General features: G+C 39.1%; 2 protein-coding genes across 5 annotated transcripts; one reads left to right on the forward strand and one right to left on the reverse strand.

Moving 5' to 3' along the window:
* Window positions 1-102: 102 nt before the first annotated feature.
* Window positions 103-7,853, forward strand: htr6 (5-hydroxytryptamine (serotonin) receptor 6). Of its 2 annotated transcripts, none has more exons than XM_032568181.1 (4): window positions 103-2,755; window positions 3,948-4,082; window positions 5,777-6,194; window positions 7,715-7,853. In XM_032568181.1, the coding sequence occupies exons 1-3, from the start codon at window positions 1,841-1,843 to the stop codon at window positions 6,131-6,133; spliced, it is 1,407 nt and encodes a 468-aa protein (XP_032424072.1). In that variant the 5' UTR covers window positions 103-1,840; the 3' UTR covers window positions 6,134-6,194; window positions 7,715-7,853. The 2 variants fall into 2 exon arrangements, with proteins under 2 accessions (XP_032424072.1, XP_032424080.1); XM_032568189.1 differs by having other exon boundaries at window positions 7,718-7,853.
* On the reverse strand, window positions 6,196-18,542 carry tmco4 (transmembrane and coiled-coil domains 4). Of its 3 annotated transcripts, XM_032568153.1 has the most exons (14): window positions 18,413-18,542; window positions 17,529-17,667; window positions 17,284-17,458; window positions 16,272-16,299; window positions 16,059-16,188; window positions 15,781-15,878; window positions 15,536-15,679; window positions 15,329-15,448; window positions 13,888-14,052; window positions 13,658-13,794; window positions 12,833-12,917; window positions 12,623-12,740; window positions 9,087-9,204; window positions 6,196-7,898 (listed from the first exon to the last, which is right to left on the reverse strand). In XM_032568153.1, the coding sequence occupies exons 1-14, from the start codon at window positions 18,447-18,449 to the stop codon at window positions 7,431-7,433; spliced, it is 1,962 nt and encodes a 653-aa protein (XP_032424044.1). In that variant the 5' UTR covers window positions 18,450-18,542; the 3' UTR covers window positions 6,196-7,430. The 3 variants fall into 3 exon arrangements, with proteins under 3 accessions (XP_032424044.1, XP_032424060.1, XP_032424052.1); XM_032568169.1 differs by lacking the exon at window positions 9,087-9,204 and having other exon boundaries at window positions 7,791-7,898; XM_032568161.1 differs by lacking the exons at window positions 6,196-7,898; window positions 9,087-9,204 and adding an exon at window positions 10,304-10,791.
* Window positions 18,543-19,813: the final 1,271 nt, after the last annotated feature.

The raw sequence follows: 19,813 nt of genomic DNA on the forward strand, positions 1-19,813 counted from the left end.
ACACTTGTGGTGTGATTCTTTATAGGGTGGTTTGATATTTAATCTGTGATATTATATTTAACTTGAGCAAATGTTAAAATAGTATATTCAAAAGAAGGTGTGGATCAGGTCAAATTTTTGATCGGTTGTGTTTTTGTTCAGTAAAACAAGGTCAATAACAGGTGGAGGTGAAATTCCTCTGTCTTTTAAGTTTTTACTTTCAAAACCGTTGTCACATAAGGCAGTGGGCAAGTGTATTTTGTTGGGATTTTATGTGTTAGATAAACACAAAGTAGAAAAAAAATTTGTGTTTAAAATGTTTTTTAAAAAAATCTGTAAAGTGTGGCAGGTATTTGGAGTCCCACTTTGATATTTCTGTATACGATCCTGTTCTACCAGTTGCTTTCAGAAGTCATATTATCAGTAAACAGTGTGTGATTTAACATCCCCATAATTCAGCTGTACTGTGAAAGCCTGAAGGTTGTTAGAGAACATTAGTGAACAAACATCAGCATGAAAACCAAGGAACAGACATGTCAAGGAGAAAGAATTAAGAGTTGGTACTAAATACAAGAATATTCTGTGAAGGAAACGTGTTTGAGGACAAAAAATAATTAAAAATAGAGCAGAAATTCCTCTTCCAGCCAAAAGAGGAGTCTAAGCTTATAACCAAACATATGGCAGAATGTTTTTGTTCAGAGAATAACGGCTAAAATCAAAGTATCTGATAAAATACAGATCTAAAAAAATATTCAAGCTGAAAAATCACTTTTTAATCACTTATAGCTCCAAAAAGCACACTAAGAAAAATATACTATTGATATCTTGGGTACAATTGGTGTAAAAAAACAACAATAAAACAAAAAAAAGTATCTGATTCTGTTCAGGTATTTTTAAAATGCTTCCATATAGAAACTAAATCCAGAAAGCCAGAAAAAAAACCCTGTTGCAGCAATTTTAAGAGAACATATCAGATTTTAATAAGGCTTTACAAAAATGCGCATATTTTTATTGAAACGGATAAAAACTTCAGAACCAAACAAGGAGAAAGACCACCCACATAGTTCCTATGATGCAGAATTAGCATATCTGGGCTATGATTGTGCATGGTTATGCTCCATGTTGGACACGCTCGCTCTCAGTAGCCGTGCGCTGCGGCTGGGAAACACGATGAAGTGGCCACCTCAGGGATTAACGGAGACAAAGGGATGTGGCGCTTTTACAAGGACCATGATACCTGTAGAGCACTTCTGAACACAGCCTTGGTTGGTAATGACTGTTGCAGCTTTTTTGTGTGTCTATTTATTACAGATTTTTGTTTCTCTGTTTCCCAGAATAAAAGGACTTGTGATTGAGAGAGAAAGAGCTCCTGCTCAGTTAAAGGCTTACAAAAGCTGGCTGAGTCTTTTTCTCCAAGGCGCGTTTACGAGGATCTCTCTCCATCCTCAGTGGGTCATGCCTCTGGCACTGCTTTTATGTGCGAAGTAAAGGCTTATCTCTCTTTGTGCCCTCCTCCAGTGCCTGTCATCATTGTGACATGTAGCTTAAAACCCCTCTGTCAGTTACCGAAGAGCTCATTCTGGCTCTCAGCTGTGGATGAAGGAAGGACATGCTGGCCAGGATGGAGAGATGAGGCAAACAGTTTGGGGGATTTCAGTTTAGTCTCTGCAGAGTGAGCCCACTCCACTACGAGGGATTCCTGCCAATGTGGAGATGTTAACCCGTGGAGAGGAGGAGTTGGGTGGATTTTGATAGAAAGACCTCTGTGGTAAAGTTTTGAGGTGTGAGCTTTGGCCAGGAATTTGGCCAGTGCTTGGGGGAGTGACCCTTAGAGGCTGATTTCTGGATCACTGCATCCACCATGACCGACTCTCACCCATCTGTCTCTGTGGGCAGTTCCAAGGGCAGCTCTCTTGTTTCCAGTGACTGGAACATCACGGGCAGCGGGCCCTGGTTGTTGGCCTTCATGTTGACTGCCATCATCTTCATGACCATCTGTGGCAACATCCTGCTCATCGCTTTGGTGTTTTCCCACCGCTCTTTGCGCTGCACCTCCAACTGCTTCCTGGTGTCTCTGTTCTTCTCCGACCTGATGGTGGCGTTGGTGGTCATGCCCCCAGCCATGCTCAACGTGCTGTGCGGCTCTTGGGTGCTGTGGCCTGCCTTTTGCCCGGTTTGGCTTTGCTTCGACGTCATGTGCTGCAGCGCGTCCATCCTGAACTTGTGTGTTATTAGCCTTGACCGCTACCTCTTCATCATTTCGCCGCTACGCTACAAGCAGAGGATGACCCCACCCCGGGCTCTACTTCTGGTTGGGGCCGCTTGGAGTCTGGCAGCCTTGGCCTCCTTCTTTCCCATTAAGATGAACTGGCACAGTTTGGGTCACGGGGATGAATACTCGCTAATTCCTCAAGTCAGCCTTGGTAACATCAGTTTCTTCCATGAAAAGCAATACCCGGACTCCTACTTCCAGCAGTCACCAAAGGGGGGTGCGTCCTTTCAGTGCCGCCTGCGGGTGACCCTGCCCTTTGCCTTGGTGGCATCCGTGCTTACCTTCTTTTTGCCCTCCAGCGCCATTTGCTTCACCTATTGCCGGATCCTTCTGGCAGCACGGAGACAAGCAAAGAGAGTTGCGGCATTGAGCCACCCTCCTAACCCTCATCTGTCCTTTGGAGAACCTTCCCGGCCTCCTTCGCCCGGAGTTGCTGCCGGGTCAGCTCAGCAAGATGGATGTGACTGCGGTCATCAAGGACCTGCCATGTCTCAAAATGCACTGGTAAGAGAACAATGAAACTGAAACTCTGCCAAGGTGAATACTGCATGAAGGTTTGTTGAAGTTTAAAGGAAAAGGCTCCTGACCAGCTAGTCACAATAGGAGCTGGTTATGTAGTGCAAAGGTTTCCTAACTGAAGTTCTTGACATTTATAAAGGCAAAAAAAAACATCATGGAAATCTTAAGGAAGGACAAGAAGTTGCTTGGTTGCACTGCAACCTTGAACATTTAAAAATAACCTGTTGAATAATTCTCCTTTTTTGAAATAGCTAGAGGGAAAAATGTATACAGTAGCTTCACCCAGAGAGACTCACTGTGTTGCTTTTAAAGGCTGTTATTTAAATGTCGCAGCTCCATCCAGTGGAAGTGTAAGATTGGTTTGTCCAGCTTTGAAGGAGGTAGTAAAGACATTATTATTCGTTCTTTTCTGAGTATAAAAACAAAACTGCAACATTTTTCTTCTTGCTGTAGAGTACCTCACTAAGTATTCAAACTGTAATTCATGTATCACTTCAAATTGCTTCCAAAAATTTATTTTATTGTTACTTTTTTAAAATATACCCAATTTTAGCAGTTTTGAAAAAAATTCTTGATGAACGTTAGTTCTTTAATCACTTTTTAATCGCTTGTGTGTTTCGTTTACTTAATTACTCAGTGAATGGTTAAGGATGAAGTTTAATTTTTGATTTTAATAAATATTCTCTCTCATTGATTTTCCCTCTGCTCTTAAGTTAAAGTTCATGTTAGTGTTCATTTTATATGAATCTGAAATCCAAATAAATATCCAGAAATCTCCCCAAATTTCCATTTATGTGGTAAGAGTATAAATGGAAAGTTTATGAACAAGACTGACTTTGAACAAGTCTAAGAAAGGTTGATTACAACTTATATAATTGTGTAGCTTAATTATCATAGCATAAAAATGAATAGTTAAAATAATTAGAATCAGTCAGAATTACACCAAAGACACCCAAATAAGTTATTTTGTAAAATAAATATGGGTACTAGTTCTGTTGTTGGTACTTTTGTCTTTTTAGCTACCTGGTGTATTCTTCTATGGCATGCTAGACTTGTAAGCTAATTTTTATTATTTATTGTCTAACAATTCATCCATGATGGCAGCAGTAAAAGTAGATGTGAATTGTATTTGTACCTCTATATCTACCGTTTTTCTGTCACTCCCTGCTATCCTTAGCTGTCTGTGACCAGTGAGCGCCGTCTTGCTCACAAGCAGGGTCGGAGGGCACTGAAGGCCAGCCTCACACTAGGAGTCCTTCTGGGACTTTTCTTCAGCGCCTGGTTACCCTTTTTCATCACAAACATGGCTCAGGTCAGTATGAGTCCCTGACCGCTGGCTGATACAGTACTGCAACCCGCTAAAGCTTTAGTCCTCTCCCACGCACATGCAGGACTTTAACGGTTTTGCTACAAACATTTACAACACTTTTGTCTTCTGGAATGACTTTTCGTATGATTCAGTGATTCTTCTCACCAATTATTTTGCAAGCATGACAAGTATGAAAAATAAATGCGCTAGGAAGGCAGAGTGAAAAAACACTTGGATACTGGTCTATTTTTGTGTTGGCCAGCCTTGGTGTCACAGCCTTGCCAAGCCAAAAAGGAAATAGATTAGCATTTCAGCTCTGTATGTTTGACTCATTTAAAGCCAAGCAAGCAGCCCACTAAAGGACCATTTACAATTTTCAAATTGTTGAAACAAATCATTTTGATTAGACTGAACTGAATATGTACTCATAACAAACAAGGAAGTGGCATGAAATGCTCTTTGAGACTGAATAAATGTCAAAATGAAGCTTAATCTAAATTAGTAATGACACTTGTTCTGTTTTTCAAGCTGATCCTGTCATTTTGATTTACCATCTGTGCCCTCTTGCCTCTCCCTCTGAGTAACATAGAGCTGCAGAGACTTCACTGTGTCTACGCTCTCCTTTCTTTTCACACTCAATGTGGTGTGTGAAACACACCCCTCCTTCTGTCTCATTCCCACCGCCTCCTTGTCTCATCTTCATAGTATTGGAAGCTCTCATCTAACAGCTGTCTCCTTCTTCATTGTTTCTGTCTAAATCTTCAAAATCATCAATCCAAGCAATCACATGTCAAACGATATGGAGCTAAGAGCTTACAGGCTATGAGCTTGTTTATGACAAATCTGGTTTACAAACTGTCAGATTTTTTTTTTTTTAAATTCAGTATGATCAACTTCAGTTTGTAACATTTTGGAACACAAATTATGGTGGAACCTCTCACAGGGCCTTTCACCACAGGAAAAGTCATTTTTAAACTGGAGATTTAATTTATAAAACATGATGGTTTCAAAATAATCAATTATTTTTAATTTTACTAGATTTTATGCACATCTGGACTTTATCATTCAGTATCTTTCACCTGAAATTCAACCTTTCCCGTTGCAGTGCATGATGGGTAATGTTGTGACACGGTTCAGAGTGAAATGATAAAAAACTTTATTCAGCTCAAAATTTCCTTAAAAAGTTTTTTTCTATTCAATCAACTTCCTTAAGCACAATCCATTTTTCCCTTAAAACTAAATACATTAGAAATGTGTGCTATAAAATCAAAGAATACTCACACTTGTTTAATTTGTAAGATGATGTTATTGTCAAATAAGGGTGCAAAAAGTTAATTGTCAGTTTAAAATGCTTGTGTCAAAGATATAGATATATTTTCACTCATTCAAACAAAAGCTGCACAGATTAAACTCTGTACTGTTAGGTTTGTGATTTACTCTGTAATTTCTGTCTTGGTCCAGGCGTGCTTTAGAAACCTTTTGTTTCTTCCACTGTTCTACACTACTGCCTGCTTCTTACAACAAACTCACATCTTAAAAGTATTTAAACATTGACAAGGTTAACATAACTCAATGTTCCATGAGAAGAAACAGTTTTTAGCATTTTTTAAAATTTATTTTTCATATCTCCTACATATTTTGTAAAGAAACTCCTGTTGCTACGTTGTGATGCCAGGAAATCCTGTGTTTTCCTCCAGGCAGTGTGTGAGTGTGTCCCACTTGCACTGTTTGACGCCATCACCTGGCTGGGCTACTGTAACAGCACCATAAACCCCATCATCTACCCGCTGTTCATGAGGGACTTCAAGCGAGCTCTGGCTAAGCTCCTGCCCTGCTGTTCATCACGGTCACCCAGGAGACCCTCGCCGGCTCTCTCCATCTCTTTGCACAACTCAGGGGAGCCCAACATGGCTAGCAACCCGACCTCGCCTCTGGCCTCCGACCCCGCACACCCAGCAGCCACTGCCACGGAAGGCGTCAACCTGCTGGATGCCGAACACGCTGGGATCGAGTTGCCTCTGCTTCTTCCCAACCAGGTGGACAACCTGGACTGAATCACTGTGGAAGCACAGCCAGTTAGTGACTGAGGGATTACACAGGAAGGACGGGCCATTGGTAAGTACTGATATTCAGTAATATTTTATATTTGACTGAACGGAGAAAATCAGATTTAACACATATGAACACAACTTCCTGAGAGTGTTTGTTGGAAAAACAGAAGAAGCAAAACATTGTTTAACACTTAGTTAAAAAATTTTTCTATCAAATTTTCAACTTTCCCAGCTCTTTGTTTTTTCTAGAAAATTTTTGAAAATGATGCCGTTGATCTTCTGCTCTAATTTAGATTGTATTCTGCCTGTAGGTTTAGCAATGGCAGCAGAGGAAGTGAAGGAAGCCGTTCAGTCGGTGATGAACCTCCAAATATTTAACATAACCAATGGCCTTGTTCAGATCAGCTCTTCTCTCTTCACAGTGGAGGATGGTTGTTTACAGTGCAAACAACATCCAGTAAGCTTCATAGCGTGCAACTGGCACATTAAGTCAGTTGGGTAAAAATAAAAACCTCAACAGAGGCCACACCTCCAGGAAGTAATTATTTAGCCGAGGGTCCAGACCCTCTGGATGGAGCGAAGCGTTGAACAAAGAGCTGAGTTTTACCAAACTAACCATGTGGTTTCCAAAAGTATTCACGCTCCTTGAACTTTAATATTTCAGTATATTTCATTGGGGTTTTATGTGATACACCAACACAAAGCAGCACCTCCTAATTTAATCTAAAACTGTGCACTTTTCCATTGATTCACTAATATGCCCTACTTTTTGTAGCATATCATGTAAAATATTAATAAAATATGGGGTAAGAACGTATGAAAATGAGAAATAAATTCATGGATCGTGCATACTTTTATAAAACTAACTTCACTTGCTGATAAATGATGTATCACATTCCTTTCATGGCCAAAGATAAATAGGCCATGAAATGACTGAACTGTTAGAAACCAGTCTACATGTAAAATAAGGAGGATGGAAGGATGAACATTTCCTCCAATCATGTAGCATCTGCTTAACCAGCAAACTAACCTATTCTGCAGGTACTTGGTCTCACAGGAGAACAAATATTAATCACCTTTACAGTTCATAAAAAACAACACTGTGTTGCAAAATTATGATTAAATTATTCGTACATTAACAAGGCAGTTAATTCATTTTCTAAAAGCTGCCATATGCATGTATGAGACGTGTTTTCTCTGCCAACAACAGAAATGTCTTTTCACTGAAGAAGCTTCTGTGTTGCATAGAATAACCTGAGAGGAGCAGAGCTGGTCCTGGAACTCGCTCTTCTCCAGGTTTTTATTTGTGTAAGTGATCCGCAGTCCAGTGTGTGTCATTCCAGCTCCAGGATATCTGCTCATCATCCGGCTCAGCCTCCTCTCTGCTGTTCTGAGCAATAAAATCAGAGGATGTGGTGTCGTTAGGGGAAACGATGTTTAGAACTGAGACTCCGTTATTTGGTTCCGTCTCATTCAGCGAATCTAGCAGATCTGTGATGTCAGGAATGTCCCAGCCATTGCCCATGTCCTCTGTCTCGTCCCTCCAGTCTGCGCTCTCTTGTGACGACGTTTTGTCTTTCTCAGAAGGATTCTGAGTCTCGCTCGCTCGATGCTGCTCTTCGGCCCAGTCCAGATTGTCCACGGTCTTCTGAGCGACTCTTACAGACTGAGGAAGAACAAATGAAGCTCCTGCCACTTCTTTGGTGGGAACTCCCACTGCCACCAAGATGGTGTCCATCTGACGCATGTAGTCCAAGTGGCCTTTCACCTGGCAGACATCATGCAGATGTTTTCTTAATTTTGACTTTGACACAGATTACTTATATGCATATGCAACTGAAACCAGATACTTATACAAACTGTTTAAAAAGTCAGGTTTTTATCATACTACACATGGGTGTCCAAAGTGCAGCGAGGGCCCTTGAAAGGATTTTATTCGACCCCAGCCCACAAGTCATGAATGGTAAAAATTTGACCAAAAAATCAGAAAACAATTGATGACCAGTCAGATTTCATTAAAATAAATGTTTATTGTTGAGCAGGTAAAACAAAACAAAAAATCACAGTAAACTATTTTGTATTTTTAATTTAATAAATTTTGTGGCCCACTAGTAATTTAAATTTGCCAGTTTTGCCCCCAGACAAAAAGGTTTGGACACCACTGTACCAAACCATTCCTGTTTAGATTAGTAATCATTACATAATGATTTCTACTTTTATTGAAACCCAGAATAGTGAGTTTATTTATATAATTTATAACGTTAAATAAATGTGCTTATGCTGGGTTCAAACCAATAAGACTAATATTTGCCGAAACTTTTTCATGAAGCTGCTGTCACACTGTTTCTGTTGTATGTTCATACAAATGCGTAAAAGTAGAGAAAGGAAGTGGATTTTTATCAGTCCTGTGACGTATATGAAGTATGAGTTTAAATTTTGATCTTTTGTTTTGCATTGTGTCTGTTTTGGGTGTTGTATTGCATAAAGACAGAATAAGCTGCTGTCTTGTTGAGTTCTGTCCTTATTGAATCATCTAGGGATTAACTTGGAATTATCTGTGCTCAGTGTGTAAAAGGTCAAAACTATTAGTTAGATTAATCTTATTTATTTATTTCTTATATATAAATGTAAAAGTCCTGACACTCATCATGTCATTTTTGGTTCAAACCAGCAGATTAATGTTTGTTAGAACTCCATGAACAGTCTCTCTTTTTTATTAAAACTGCTCTCACTGTTTCTCAGATTGACATGCCAGTTGCCTCATCTAAAGACACACTTCAATCTGAAAATGAAGTGAGTTATGATTAGCTTATAATCTAATGATAAAACTGATTTACAATCAATGAAGATCTCTCAAGTAGTCTAGACATTTTTCATTAAAGAGGAATTATGTCAGACTGTTGTCTAGTTTGAGCACTGTTTTCCTTTTAGCTATTCTAACGGCATGAGGGCTTACCACAGATGAGAGATCCACATTAATTATGCGGCGGTCCTGGATGTCGATTGGCTGCAGCCCAGCGACAGACATCTGTGCAGCTGAGCTTCGGTACAGGAACCCCAGGAGCCAGTCGCCTCTGACGGGCGGAGGATTCAGAAAGTCATTTACTGATCCACTGCCACAGATTTTTAGTAATAAAAAACTCCTACAGTGACTGTATAATCGGTAGACATCTGGGGCCTCGTGTATAAAAGAGTGCGCAGTTTTCACACTAAAACTTGACATACGGACAGATTTAGAAAAGTGCGGCACACAAAAGAAATTTGATGTATAAAGCTGTGCGCATTTATAAATCTATAAATCCGAATACATATGTAAATTAGTATAAATACCCGGAAGTCTGCCACCACGTGAAGCAATAACCATAGCAACGGCCCTTGCTTGTAGCAGTATAAGTATTTATGGTAACAATAATTATATATTTTTATTTAAAATGTGCTTTTGTACGGTGGCCCTGAGGTGCAAACCACTTCCACAATTACATACCACAATTACAAATTACAAAAACACAGCAACATTAACGAAACACAACAACATTAACTTAGCACAATTACAAATTCAAAAACACAACATTAACGAAGCACTGCAACGCAAAGGGCATGTCCCAGTTGGAGACCTGAGAGATCACTGATTGGACGACAGTGCTTTTGACCCGGAAGTTATCGCTTGAGCGGGTCGGCCCGTTGTTGCGATACATTATAGCGTCCGCCATATTGAAAGTGGCTTATCTACGAGCAAGCGAATACAAGTAAATGGACCAAACCTCATAAAGTGCCGTTCTGCAAAGTATTTCAAGTTAATGAATGTCACTGACACAGTCTCTCACACATTATTATATATAGGAATGAAAAAAAACAAGGGACAACGTTTCAAACTTTTTGATGTGATTATTTAATTGTTTTGGAGCACAATAATTACATTTGATACAGCTGATTCTGATAAATCGTTTTTATTGATGAACACACACACACCTTTACAGTGATGTATTCACTATTAACACAATTCCATAATTCAATGTGCATTTGTCCATTTCAAGATATGAATAAAAAACATAACTTCATTTAAATTTTTAGACATTTTATTGTAAAGACAAACTTTGATAATAGTTGTCAAACTTTAACTACGTATTTTTACTTTTTTTAAAAAATTATTAATATGTCAACTGTGCTATAGACAGCAGTGTGCACAAAATCTAACAGACTAAATTATTTTTAATTTCTTTACATGAACTGTCATAATACCCTAATACTTCAAATTGAGATATTTCCCTTAAGATACACAAAAAGTGAAAAAAAAAAGTGTGCAGTACATTACAAATTTATATTATACTGGCAACACAGAGCACAGGCAGGGGTTCAGTCTGCTGGTCAAGCTGGGAGCAGTTCGGTGACTGGGCCTCTGAAACATCTGGCTAGCCACAGGTTAAAGCGAATGATAAAAATTATCTAACAGTGTAATAGAAAATACATCCCTGATTCATTAACATTCAGGAAAAAAAAACATATCTTCACCATATGACTTAGCATCTAAACACAGACATTGTGGAGATGAACTGTGAAGAAAAACAGCTCCAGCTCTGATCTTTACGGACCTGTCCTGACGAAATCCCCCGGGATGCGCACTGCTCTCTGAATTAATTTGCTTTCAGCCCACTTCTGGTTCGCTGTAATATCAAACAAATTATTTTAATCTACATAAATTATAAGAAGCATTTTACAGACAACTGACGTACCTTAAAGTAACCATGTTCGACCAGACAAACAGCGACTTGTCTTGCTAGCTTCTAGGTAGCCATGGCAACAATAAACAAACGGCCGTTACAGGTTTCTCATTACCTCTCCCTCTTTTGAAAAACTACACAGTTTTAAAAAAAAGTTAGCTAAGAAAATAGTCAGAGTAGTTAACTGGGCCAATTTAGTTACAAAGGAAATATTTCTTGGTTGTTTAGAAGTTTGTTTCACCACGGAAATGCACAGTACTGGCCACAAAGTCAAGAAATTCTGCTCGTAAATTTACATCATTATTATTATCTTTAATTCTTACCTGTGAAAGGTAAAGGCAGTGGGTCCACTTTGTACTGTAAAACCGTTGAAACTAGTCCACGCAGCACGTTTTCTCCACTGCCACTTTCAAGATGGAAGATGGCGGTGACGTAAGTAGGACTCAGCGTATTCAATGTTGTAGTGCTTCGTTAATGTTGTGCTTTTGAATTTGTAATTATGCTTCGTTAATGTTGTGGGTTTTTTTCTTTTCTTTTTGTGTCCCTTATATCAGTGGTCCCCAACCACCGGGCCGCGGACCGGTACCGGTCCGCAGACCATTTGGTACTGGGCCGCGCAAGAAATAATGAACTACTTCCGGATCTTTTATTTCGAAAATCCTAAACCGGATTTTACTGGTTACGTATTGCGCGTCAAAATAATTGAGCCAGCCCCCCCAAACAGCATCGGACTCGATACTTAAGACGCGCGCGAACACCCCCCGGTCCGCAGCAAAATTGCGAAGGGCTGACCGGTCCGCGCGACCAAAAAGGTTGGGGACCACTGCCTTATATGAAAGTAGGCTGACAGGAAAGGGGAAGAAGAGGGGAAGACATGCGGCAACAATCGCTCGGCCACGTCGAGGACTCAAGGCCTCCAAACGTGGGTCGCGCTATCCCCTACGCCACCACAGCACGCCCAGTTAATGTTGTGTTTTTGATTTTGTTGAAGTGGTTTGCATCTAAGGGCCACTGTACATGAGGCCACTTCACAAAAAATAAAAACAATAATTTTTAAAGAAAAAATTCCAAATAAATAAAGAAAGAAAATAAAGAAATGCCTGTTTGAACAGCATTCAGTCAGGATTTAAAGACAGTGTGTCAGAGAGTCCTTTGAGTGAGAATGTGTACGTTTATTCTAAATAGAGAAATCATGTGCATAAGTTGTACATTTACAGAATAGAGACGTTTTCTGTCCATAAAGGTGCATTCACAAAGTAGATGACTACAGTTGCACTGATAACGCATGGCTGCTCTTTAAGTTTTGCTAAGAGCTCCAGGATGATCAGTCTGGATTAATTTAACTGATAATAAACCATCATCAACATTTCCTAGCAGATCAATATGACCTATGATCAATCGCTCCCTCTGAATCCTTCTATTAATGACGGACAGAACTCAACAAGACAGCAGCCGAAGCGCTCCATAATTAGTCAGATTTCAGTGTGTTTAGGTGAGTTTTGGTGCTTGTAGTTTGATATTGCCCACAGAAAAGGTTTGCGTGGCTGGGGGACATTTTCACTGCAGGTCAAAATTTTGCGTATATTTACATTCATTTTTAAATGAATGTTTGTGCATAAAACATTCATTTTATGCACAAAAATGAATGTGCATAAAATGCACATTCATTTTATGTGTGTGCCGACTTGTGCATAAAATATGGCACCACACATTTTTTGTGCGCACACATGCTTTATACAAGAGGACCCTAAATCATTAGAGATCATGAGTTTACCTGCAGTACCCGTTGACTATTCTTCCTGCCACCACCTTGACCATTCTTTCCCAGGACTTCTCAGAGCCGTCAACAGGAGCCCCGAGGAGGACCACATCCTCTACCACTCCTTCACTACCTGAGGATTAGAGAAATGCTCTACATTTACCTCTGCTTCCACTTTAAACAGTAGCACTGCAGTTGATCAAATGACAGACCCTGATACGGTACCTTTATCACTAGCAAGCTCCTGCAGACAGTAGTAGATGACTCGGGCTCCAAGACTGAAACCTATGAGGCTGACTGGCCGCTTCCCCTTTAAAAACAGTCAGAAAAGACAGTTTCATTCTCCAAGTAATTATTTACATTAACAATTCATGAGTATTTTTATCTTAGTTGTTATGCATATTTTCTAAAGCTGAGACTTTTTAATGTTAGATTATTAAATGCATAGATATCAATGTATTAAATTTTTTAACACAGCTAATCACTTAAAAAAAAAAACATATAATGTTTCTGGTCAGAACCGAAAAATGGCCCACAAGCAGTATCCACTATCAACAGAGATGGATGAAAAAGATGCTTCTCTCAGCACAGTGGAGTTTAATTTGATTTAAAAACAATCTGATGGAAAAGACAAAATGGATGGAAAAGAGTTAAAAAATAAGACAAATAACTTTGTAAAACGTCATTCAGGGTTAAAGCTGATCACAGAGCTGTCAAAGGTTTTATTATTTTTACCAAACATAAGAAAAATGTTAAGAAAAACAAAACAAAATGAACTGCCAAAGATTTGAAGAATCAAATGTCAAAAGACATCAGATTAAAAAATAAATGACAAACTCAGTGGATGGAAGATAGATGCAGTAATTTAACAACATTCAGGTTTCTAGAAACAAATTAAATAATTTTATTTAATCTCTTTTCAGCTCTTAAGCATTTTGTTTGAAAAGTAAGTACAGAAACAGCAATGTTAAATTCGCCAACTAAAACAATTATATCACAGCTGTACAGCTGCTTAGACTGAGCCCTGACAGGATGACGGTGTGGGCCTACCTGTTGCCTGCTCCTCAGCACCTGAGCCAGGTGTTTGCCCACCTCCGCCGAGCGGTTCAGACAAACACACCAGGGGTTGTCAATGATGCTGGCCACTGCTAGCAAAGATGCGGGCCACGTCAGAGCTGTCACGATTCCTGATAAAGAGACAATCACAAATATATTCAAATGGATCCAGGACCAAATCAGGAACAGGTTTTCTTCTGAACTGACTGGAGATCTGGCAGTACCTGAGAGCACGGTGTACTTCAGGGCTTCCTGAGCCACCATGCTGACCAGACCGTCCAGTAGAGAAATCATGGCGGAGCCCAGATCCCGGAGGAAGCGCGACTCCCACACCAGGCAGTATTGCTCGCCACACTCCCCCAGGCTGGACCACGGGGCCTGGTATGAACCTGAACGCAGCAGGCGCAGGTTGTTTTTTAGGGGACGTCTGAGTGGCTCTTCAATGCTGAGTCTTTTTACAGCCATTGTGTGAGAAGGGACAATGAGCTTGTGACTGAGTGCGTTTTAGTGGAAGAGCTGCTCACTTTTATGTAAGAGAGGAATTTATTCAGTGTTTTCTGCTTAGTTACACATACAATAATAGCTGTTGATGCATGTCACAAACATTTTGTGCATTTAATGCCTCTATTATTTATGCAAATGTTTTCTTCTTGGAACTTTCTAGAACAATGTAATCGACAACAATGAGCTCTTAAGTTCAAAGAAAAATTAATCAATAAAAAATCAAAGTCCATGTGTTTCTGTTCACTTCCTGTGATTATTTGTTGTCTAACTGTATTAAAGTTTAAATATGACAGATGGATCAATGTTACTGAACTTACAATGTAATACAAGATGATATCTGGTGAGGATAATCAACAATATTTAACATTTTTAAGTTACTCAGTCAGTTTTTATTATATTTTGTACTGAGCACATGCCAGGGGTGAGACGATTAATCAGATTAATTGTGATGACTTATGAAATAATTGTCACGTTATTTAGTAATTAATTAATCATTAACTGGAGCATACAGCCTCAAAAAGGCCAATTGCTGAAAGAACAACTTAATCAGCAGAAATTACGCCAAAAGCTTAAAAAATATATACATTTTACATTTCAGATAAAAATAAACAACCTGTCTGTAAATATATTCCACCAAAATCTCCTCAAGCAGTATAGTTTAGCTTCACTTTGTTTAAATTCTGTAAAAAAAAGGAACTGAGTTATGTGTTCATTTGCATATTTTAGTCCATTTCTAATATTAAAGAGGCTCAAATGAAAAACCTGCAAAATGTGCCCGTTTTTATCTGATTAATTGAATAATCATCAATAGATTAATCGAACTAAACTAAAACTAAATTGTTACTTTCAGCCCTAATGTACATATTATGAGTTGTGCTTTATTGACATCTCACTTTCATCAAGCTGATCAATAAACGCTCACAGACAGGAACTGGACCTCAAAATGAATCACAAAGGTCCAAATAAAGAAGTCCAAAGAAACTGCTGAAAAACACACTTTTTTCTTTAAAACATCTGAAGAAAGTCTGGCTTCTTTAAAATAAAAACATAAACATATGAGGGGGTTTAATAAGCATCTAGAGTACTGAAGACTAGCTCTAATCTGGAAAGATGTGAAGTGCAGACTGACAGGAAACCAAACTTGACTGGAGGCTCACTCACTGTATTTCCCACTGCAGAGCCAACCAGTCACAGCTATGGTCAGGTGCAGATGCTTCCCAGAGCTCATTGGTCGAAATTCAAACTCTTCTATGGCCCCAACACACTTATTCATTTTATATCCTGCAGAGAGGACGCGTGGAAATCAGGATAAAATCTAATATAAATCATGCTGAAGTTGTAAAAAGTGAGACGAGCCCAGTCAGTTACCAGTCAGTCCGGCTCCAGCAGCTCCAAACAGAGAGGCCATTATAGCAATACCAGCGGCTGAGCCCAGAGCCGCAGCCCCACCGGCCCCCAGCACTGCGCCAGCCCCGGCTGCCACCAGCGGAGCCGCCAGTCCACCTGTCACACCTGGAAGAAAAAGTTATACAACACAAAACACAGGATAGTCTTCACATCAGCTTTATTTTCCTAAAAGCCTGGTTGCTCCTCTGAAGAACAGGAGTAATCACCGATCATGGTCCCTCCCCCCACAGTGGCCAAGCCAATCAGGAGGTAGCGTCTCAGCTTTCGTTTTCGTTCTCTCCTCTGGCGGCGGGACAACTCCTCTCTGGTTGGAATCAGACAGACGAGCTGCATGAGTTAAAGGAAACCAGGAAATCCTGTAGTCTCCGAGATAACGTCTCCCTGGTTACACCACAGTGCTATCTTACTGCCATCAGAAATAATAAACACGATGTATGTTTGCAAATGAAAACAGCTTTGAGTGAAATGTTTCTATGAAGCTTACTCGCTCTCCTCTCCTGCCTCCCTCAGTCTCTCTCCCAGCGTCTCCTCAAACTCTTCCAGCTGCTGAGGAGACACACGCAGCAAACAGCTCACATGACGGATCAGGACTCTCGCTCTGGCATCATATTGACCTGACAGGCACAACAAGTCATCCGTTTAAAGATATTTTTAAAAAAAAACCACCTGTCAACATGATGTTTTATATGATCCTTACCATCTTTGACAGACAAAGACACCAGATCCTGGAGAGGAAAGACAGAGTTGGTTAGGACAGATAGAGGAATGAATTCAACCGCCAGCTTTGTTCTCTGCTTGCAATAAGCAATAAGTCAATTGATTGCATGATAAAATAAAAAAAAAAACTAAATAATTTCCATATGCATGATTTATTGTTTTCTTCTTTTCTCTCTTTCTACCAAAGACTGGATGATAAAAGTTTCAGTCTGCTGTTTTGGTCTCAACTACAATCTGTTCCTGAAGTTCAGCTTTATTTACAGAGACTTTAGTTCCATTTTTTTGTTGTTGTTTCTGTTGTTTTGTTTATTTATTTTAGATATTTAAAATGTCTTCCAGTTCCAGTGTTATAAATCAGGCAATAAATCCTTATTTTCTTACTTTAAAAAGTGATGGAATTATTTGTCTATTTGAATTCTTAATGTATTTCTAATGTTGCATAAAAGAATCTTAAATGAAAAGTCTACAGAATGTGCTCATTTTTTACATAATTAATCATCAGATAACTAAAATAACCGTTAGTTGCAGGCCTGATCTCCATCTCTGACTCTCATTAACACAATGTTTTTATTACATATATAATAATCAGCTGCTGTGTTTGTGCTAATTTTCAGAAACCTTGCCTTTTTTTTAACATAAATTGATTGTTTTTGGGTCATATTATTATAGCAGCAGAAGGGATAACTCTTTCTTTCTGTTTTTGAATAAAAGCAATGCTCAGTTATTATAAATTTTTTGTTGTATTTTTAAAATCAAGGCATCTGCTACCAAACTCTGCCAAGGAAGAGAGTGATTATTAAAAAAACATTAAAATAATTGGAACTGTGACAAACAAAGCTGGACAAACAGCCAAGTTTCTGCTGCCAACACATACACTGAGCAGAACTGTAAGGAAATCTCTAAATATCGCAGAAAATATTGCAGAAATGCTTTTCCACTGTGAGATTCTTTTAATATAGCAAAGGATTCTTGCTTATTTGAAAGTCAAGCACCTGTATGATGGGCGTGGCTCCTGCAGCCACCAGCGGATCTGCCTGTAGGATGGAGAGGAAGGTGTCTGTGCCCTCAGAGCCCAGGCCTGACAGGAAAGCCCCCATGACTGGCATCACCGACTGGTCCAGACCCAGCCATTGGACCAAGTCCTGCAGGTACTGCTCCCTAAACGCACTACAGATAAAGAAGAAACTCTCATTACAGTAAACAGGACTGTCATGCTCCGATAGCATCTCCTCCCCACCTGTTTTCAGACACAGAAAACAGCTGGCCCAAGGAAACGGCGCACAGAGCAGCAAAAGCAAAGCGGCTCTGTTCGGTCAGCTGGCGGCTGGTTATTTTCTCCGGCTCATGATCTGCTGTTGCTGCTGCTCCTCCAGGGTCTGAGAAGAGAAATGGGCTCATGAAAAACTGCAACAACACACATGAGAGAAAACACACACATCACCCTACATACTCTATCCACTATGGAGGATGGATTGAAAGGTGATGATGTAAGAGTAGCTGTATCTATACTGAGGTTACATTGCAAACTATTTTCTGCATAGGTAACTTCACTTTGCTGAATTTCTTCAGGGGTGTTAGAGTAAAGCAGGTATCCATCCATGGATAAAGATGATATTTTAAATATATACTGTATATATAATTTTCCTTTCACACTAAAGCACTACTTTATGGTTGATTTATTTGCATAGAAAATTATTTATAGTTTGGTGGCTAGCTTCTCGGCGTTGGTATTAAAAATTTAATTGAACTGAGCTGCCTGAGTTATGAATGCAGCCTATTTCATATTGTTTTGTCCTCATAAAGCAAGAACTAGATTACAGTCTAACTTTGTACTTCATCCGCTCTCCGATGAGCTGACCTGAATTCAACAGACTCAAGCTGCCAAAAAGCGACACACATATTCAGTTTCTCTTCATCTTTGCAATGTTATCTATTTTCCGGTTTTAAAACCTTTTGAATTTCAGCGAAAGTAAAACAGCATTAGCTGTGACAGCTCTTATCCTCTCGTCCCTTAGTAAGTAAACAAGCTATCGGTACTTGGTGAAATACAAACGACGTGACCAGTTTACTTCCTTATTTTAACACTATGTTAATGAAAACAGTAAGGGCAATCAGCTGTACCTAGTGAGAAGTCGGCGTTGCTTTGTTTTTCCTCCATGATGGTAGCTGTCACCACTCTGAAGTCCGAACTTTTGTTGCATTCACGTTTCCACTCCGAGCTCTGACATTACAGCTTTCATGACACTCGCTCAGACTACTGTACAGGTAGCTTTATTCCTGTTTTACTGAAGAAAAACAGCTGATTTTAGTAAATGTTTTCATTTTAATTATGTAGTTAGCGGTGCTATTCTGAGCTCAATCATGAAAATTCTGAAAGGAAAACTAAAATTAGAAAAGCATTATTGCTAATTTAATATATTATTTAGAGAATATATTTTTTACACAGTTAAGTTCAAATATAACTGATACAATACAACCGCGAGCGTTGACAATACTAGATGTTAATAGGTGAAACGATCTTTTATGGTTAGCAAATGAAATATTTACCAGCATCCTCAAATGCACCGCAACCTCGTCAAGCTAAAAGTGACGTAACTTCCACGAACAAGGGTAGAGGTTTTCTCACAATATTAGCCCTAAAATATAATAAGCCATATGTCTGTTATAATAATATTATTCCATTGGGGAATAAATATTAGTTATTTGCCATTGATTCCCAAAGTAAAGCAGCCGGCAGCACTACAGTGAGTAACACCGACCACAATTTGGAGAGAAACACATGAAAGGCAGCTGATCCATCAGTGTTATCCATCTGTGGCCAGTAGGTGTAAGTGTAGTTTCTATTTTTCTTTCATAACACTCTTCACTCGGGCATTATGTTTGTTCATTTTCTTGCTACTTTTACTAAACTCATAATGGTAAAAATGTATTCACCAGATATATTTAAATGTTTCTTGCTCAGAGTGGTTTGTTGAGTCTGAAAAGGCTTTCCATTTCCATGAGACGCTTTGATCGTGATATATCAGACAGGTATATCAACTGAATCTGCTTCAGTTAAGCACATTGGTGTCACTGGAATAGATGCACCCTTTGGATATTTATGCAGCACTGTTTATTTTTACACGTTTAATAAGACAAGGATTCAAAACGTTTATGGGTGTCAAAGAAGAAATAGGATGTTTATATTAAGGTCATGTCATTCTGGTAATTACGGATAATAAAGAATCGTGATTATGTAGAGTACACATATTGTCAGAATAATATATATTTTGCACAACACATGGCTTACGTATTTATAGTCATTTAACGGGTTCACATTTTGTCAATGTGTTTTATTGTGATTTTCTGTAATGAACCCGGGTTCTGCTGGAGCACAATTACTTGATCTTGATCTTATGAACAAATTTAGTTTGTTTGTTTTGTCTTCAGTGTTTTTATGGAGTAAAGTACTACTGAACAGTAAAGTAAAGTGGGTAATATTTAGTAAGATTTAGGTCTATTTTTCTTGTCATTACATTAGAA

This window comes from Xiphophorus hellerii, chromosome 1, assembly GCF_003331165.1.
Source record: "Xiphophorus hellerii strain 12219 chromosome 1, Xiphophorus_hellerii-4.1, whole genome shotgun sequence".
Lineage (NCBI taxonomy): Eukaryota > Metazoa > Chordata > Actinopteri > Cyprinodontiformes > Poeciliidae > Xiphophorus > Xiphophorus hellerii.

What these genes read in the sequence shown, in the direction of transcription:
- tmco4 (XM_032568153.1), bottom strand. Translation starts at nt 18,449, where the DNA reads ATGGAGGAAAAACAAAGCAACGCCGACTTCTCACTAG. An exon ending in GGAGCTTGCTAGTGATAAAG is followed by an intron (nt 12,741 to 12,832) that starts GTACCGTATCAG and finishes TCTAATCCTCAG; the next exon opens with GTAGTGAAGGAGTGGTAGAG. An exon ending in ATAGTCAACGGGTACTGCAG is followed by an intron (nt 9,205 to 12,622) that starts GTAAACTCATGA and finishes TCCGCCCGTCAG; the next exon opens with AGGCGACTGGCTCCTGGGGT.
- htr6 (XM_032568181.1), top strand. Translation starts at nt 1,841, where the DNA reads ATGACCGACTCTCACCCATCTGTCTCTGTGGGCAGTTCCAAGGGCAGC. An exon ending in CCATGTCTCAAAATGCACTG is followed by an intron (nt 2,756 to 3,947) that starts GTAAGAGAACAA and finishes TGCTATCCTTAG; the next exon opens with CTGTCTGTGACCAGTGAGCG. An exon ending in TCATCACAAACATGGCTCAG is followed by an intron (nt 4,083 to 5,776) that starts GTCAGTATGAGT and finishes GTTTTCCTCCAG; the next exon opens with GCAGTGTGTGAGTGTGTCCC.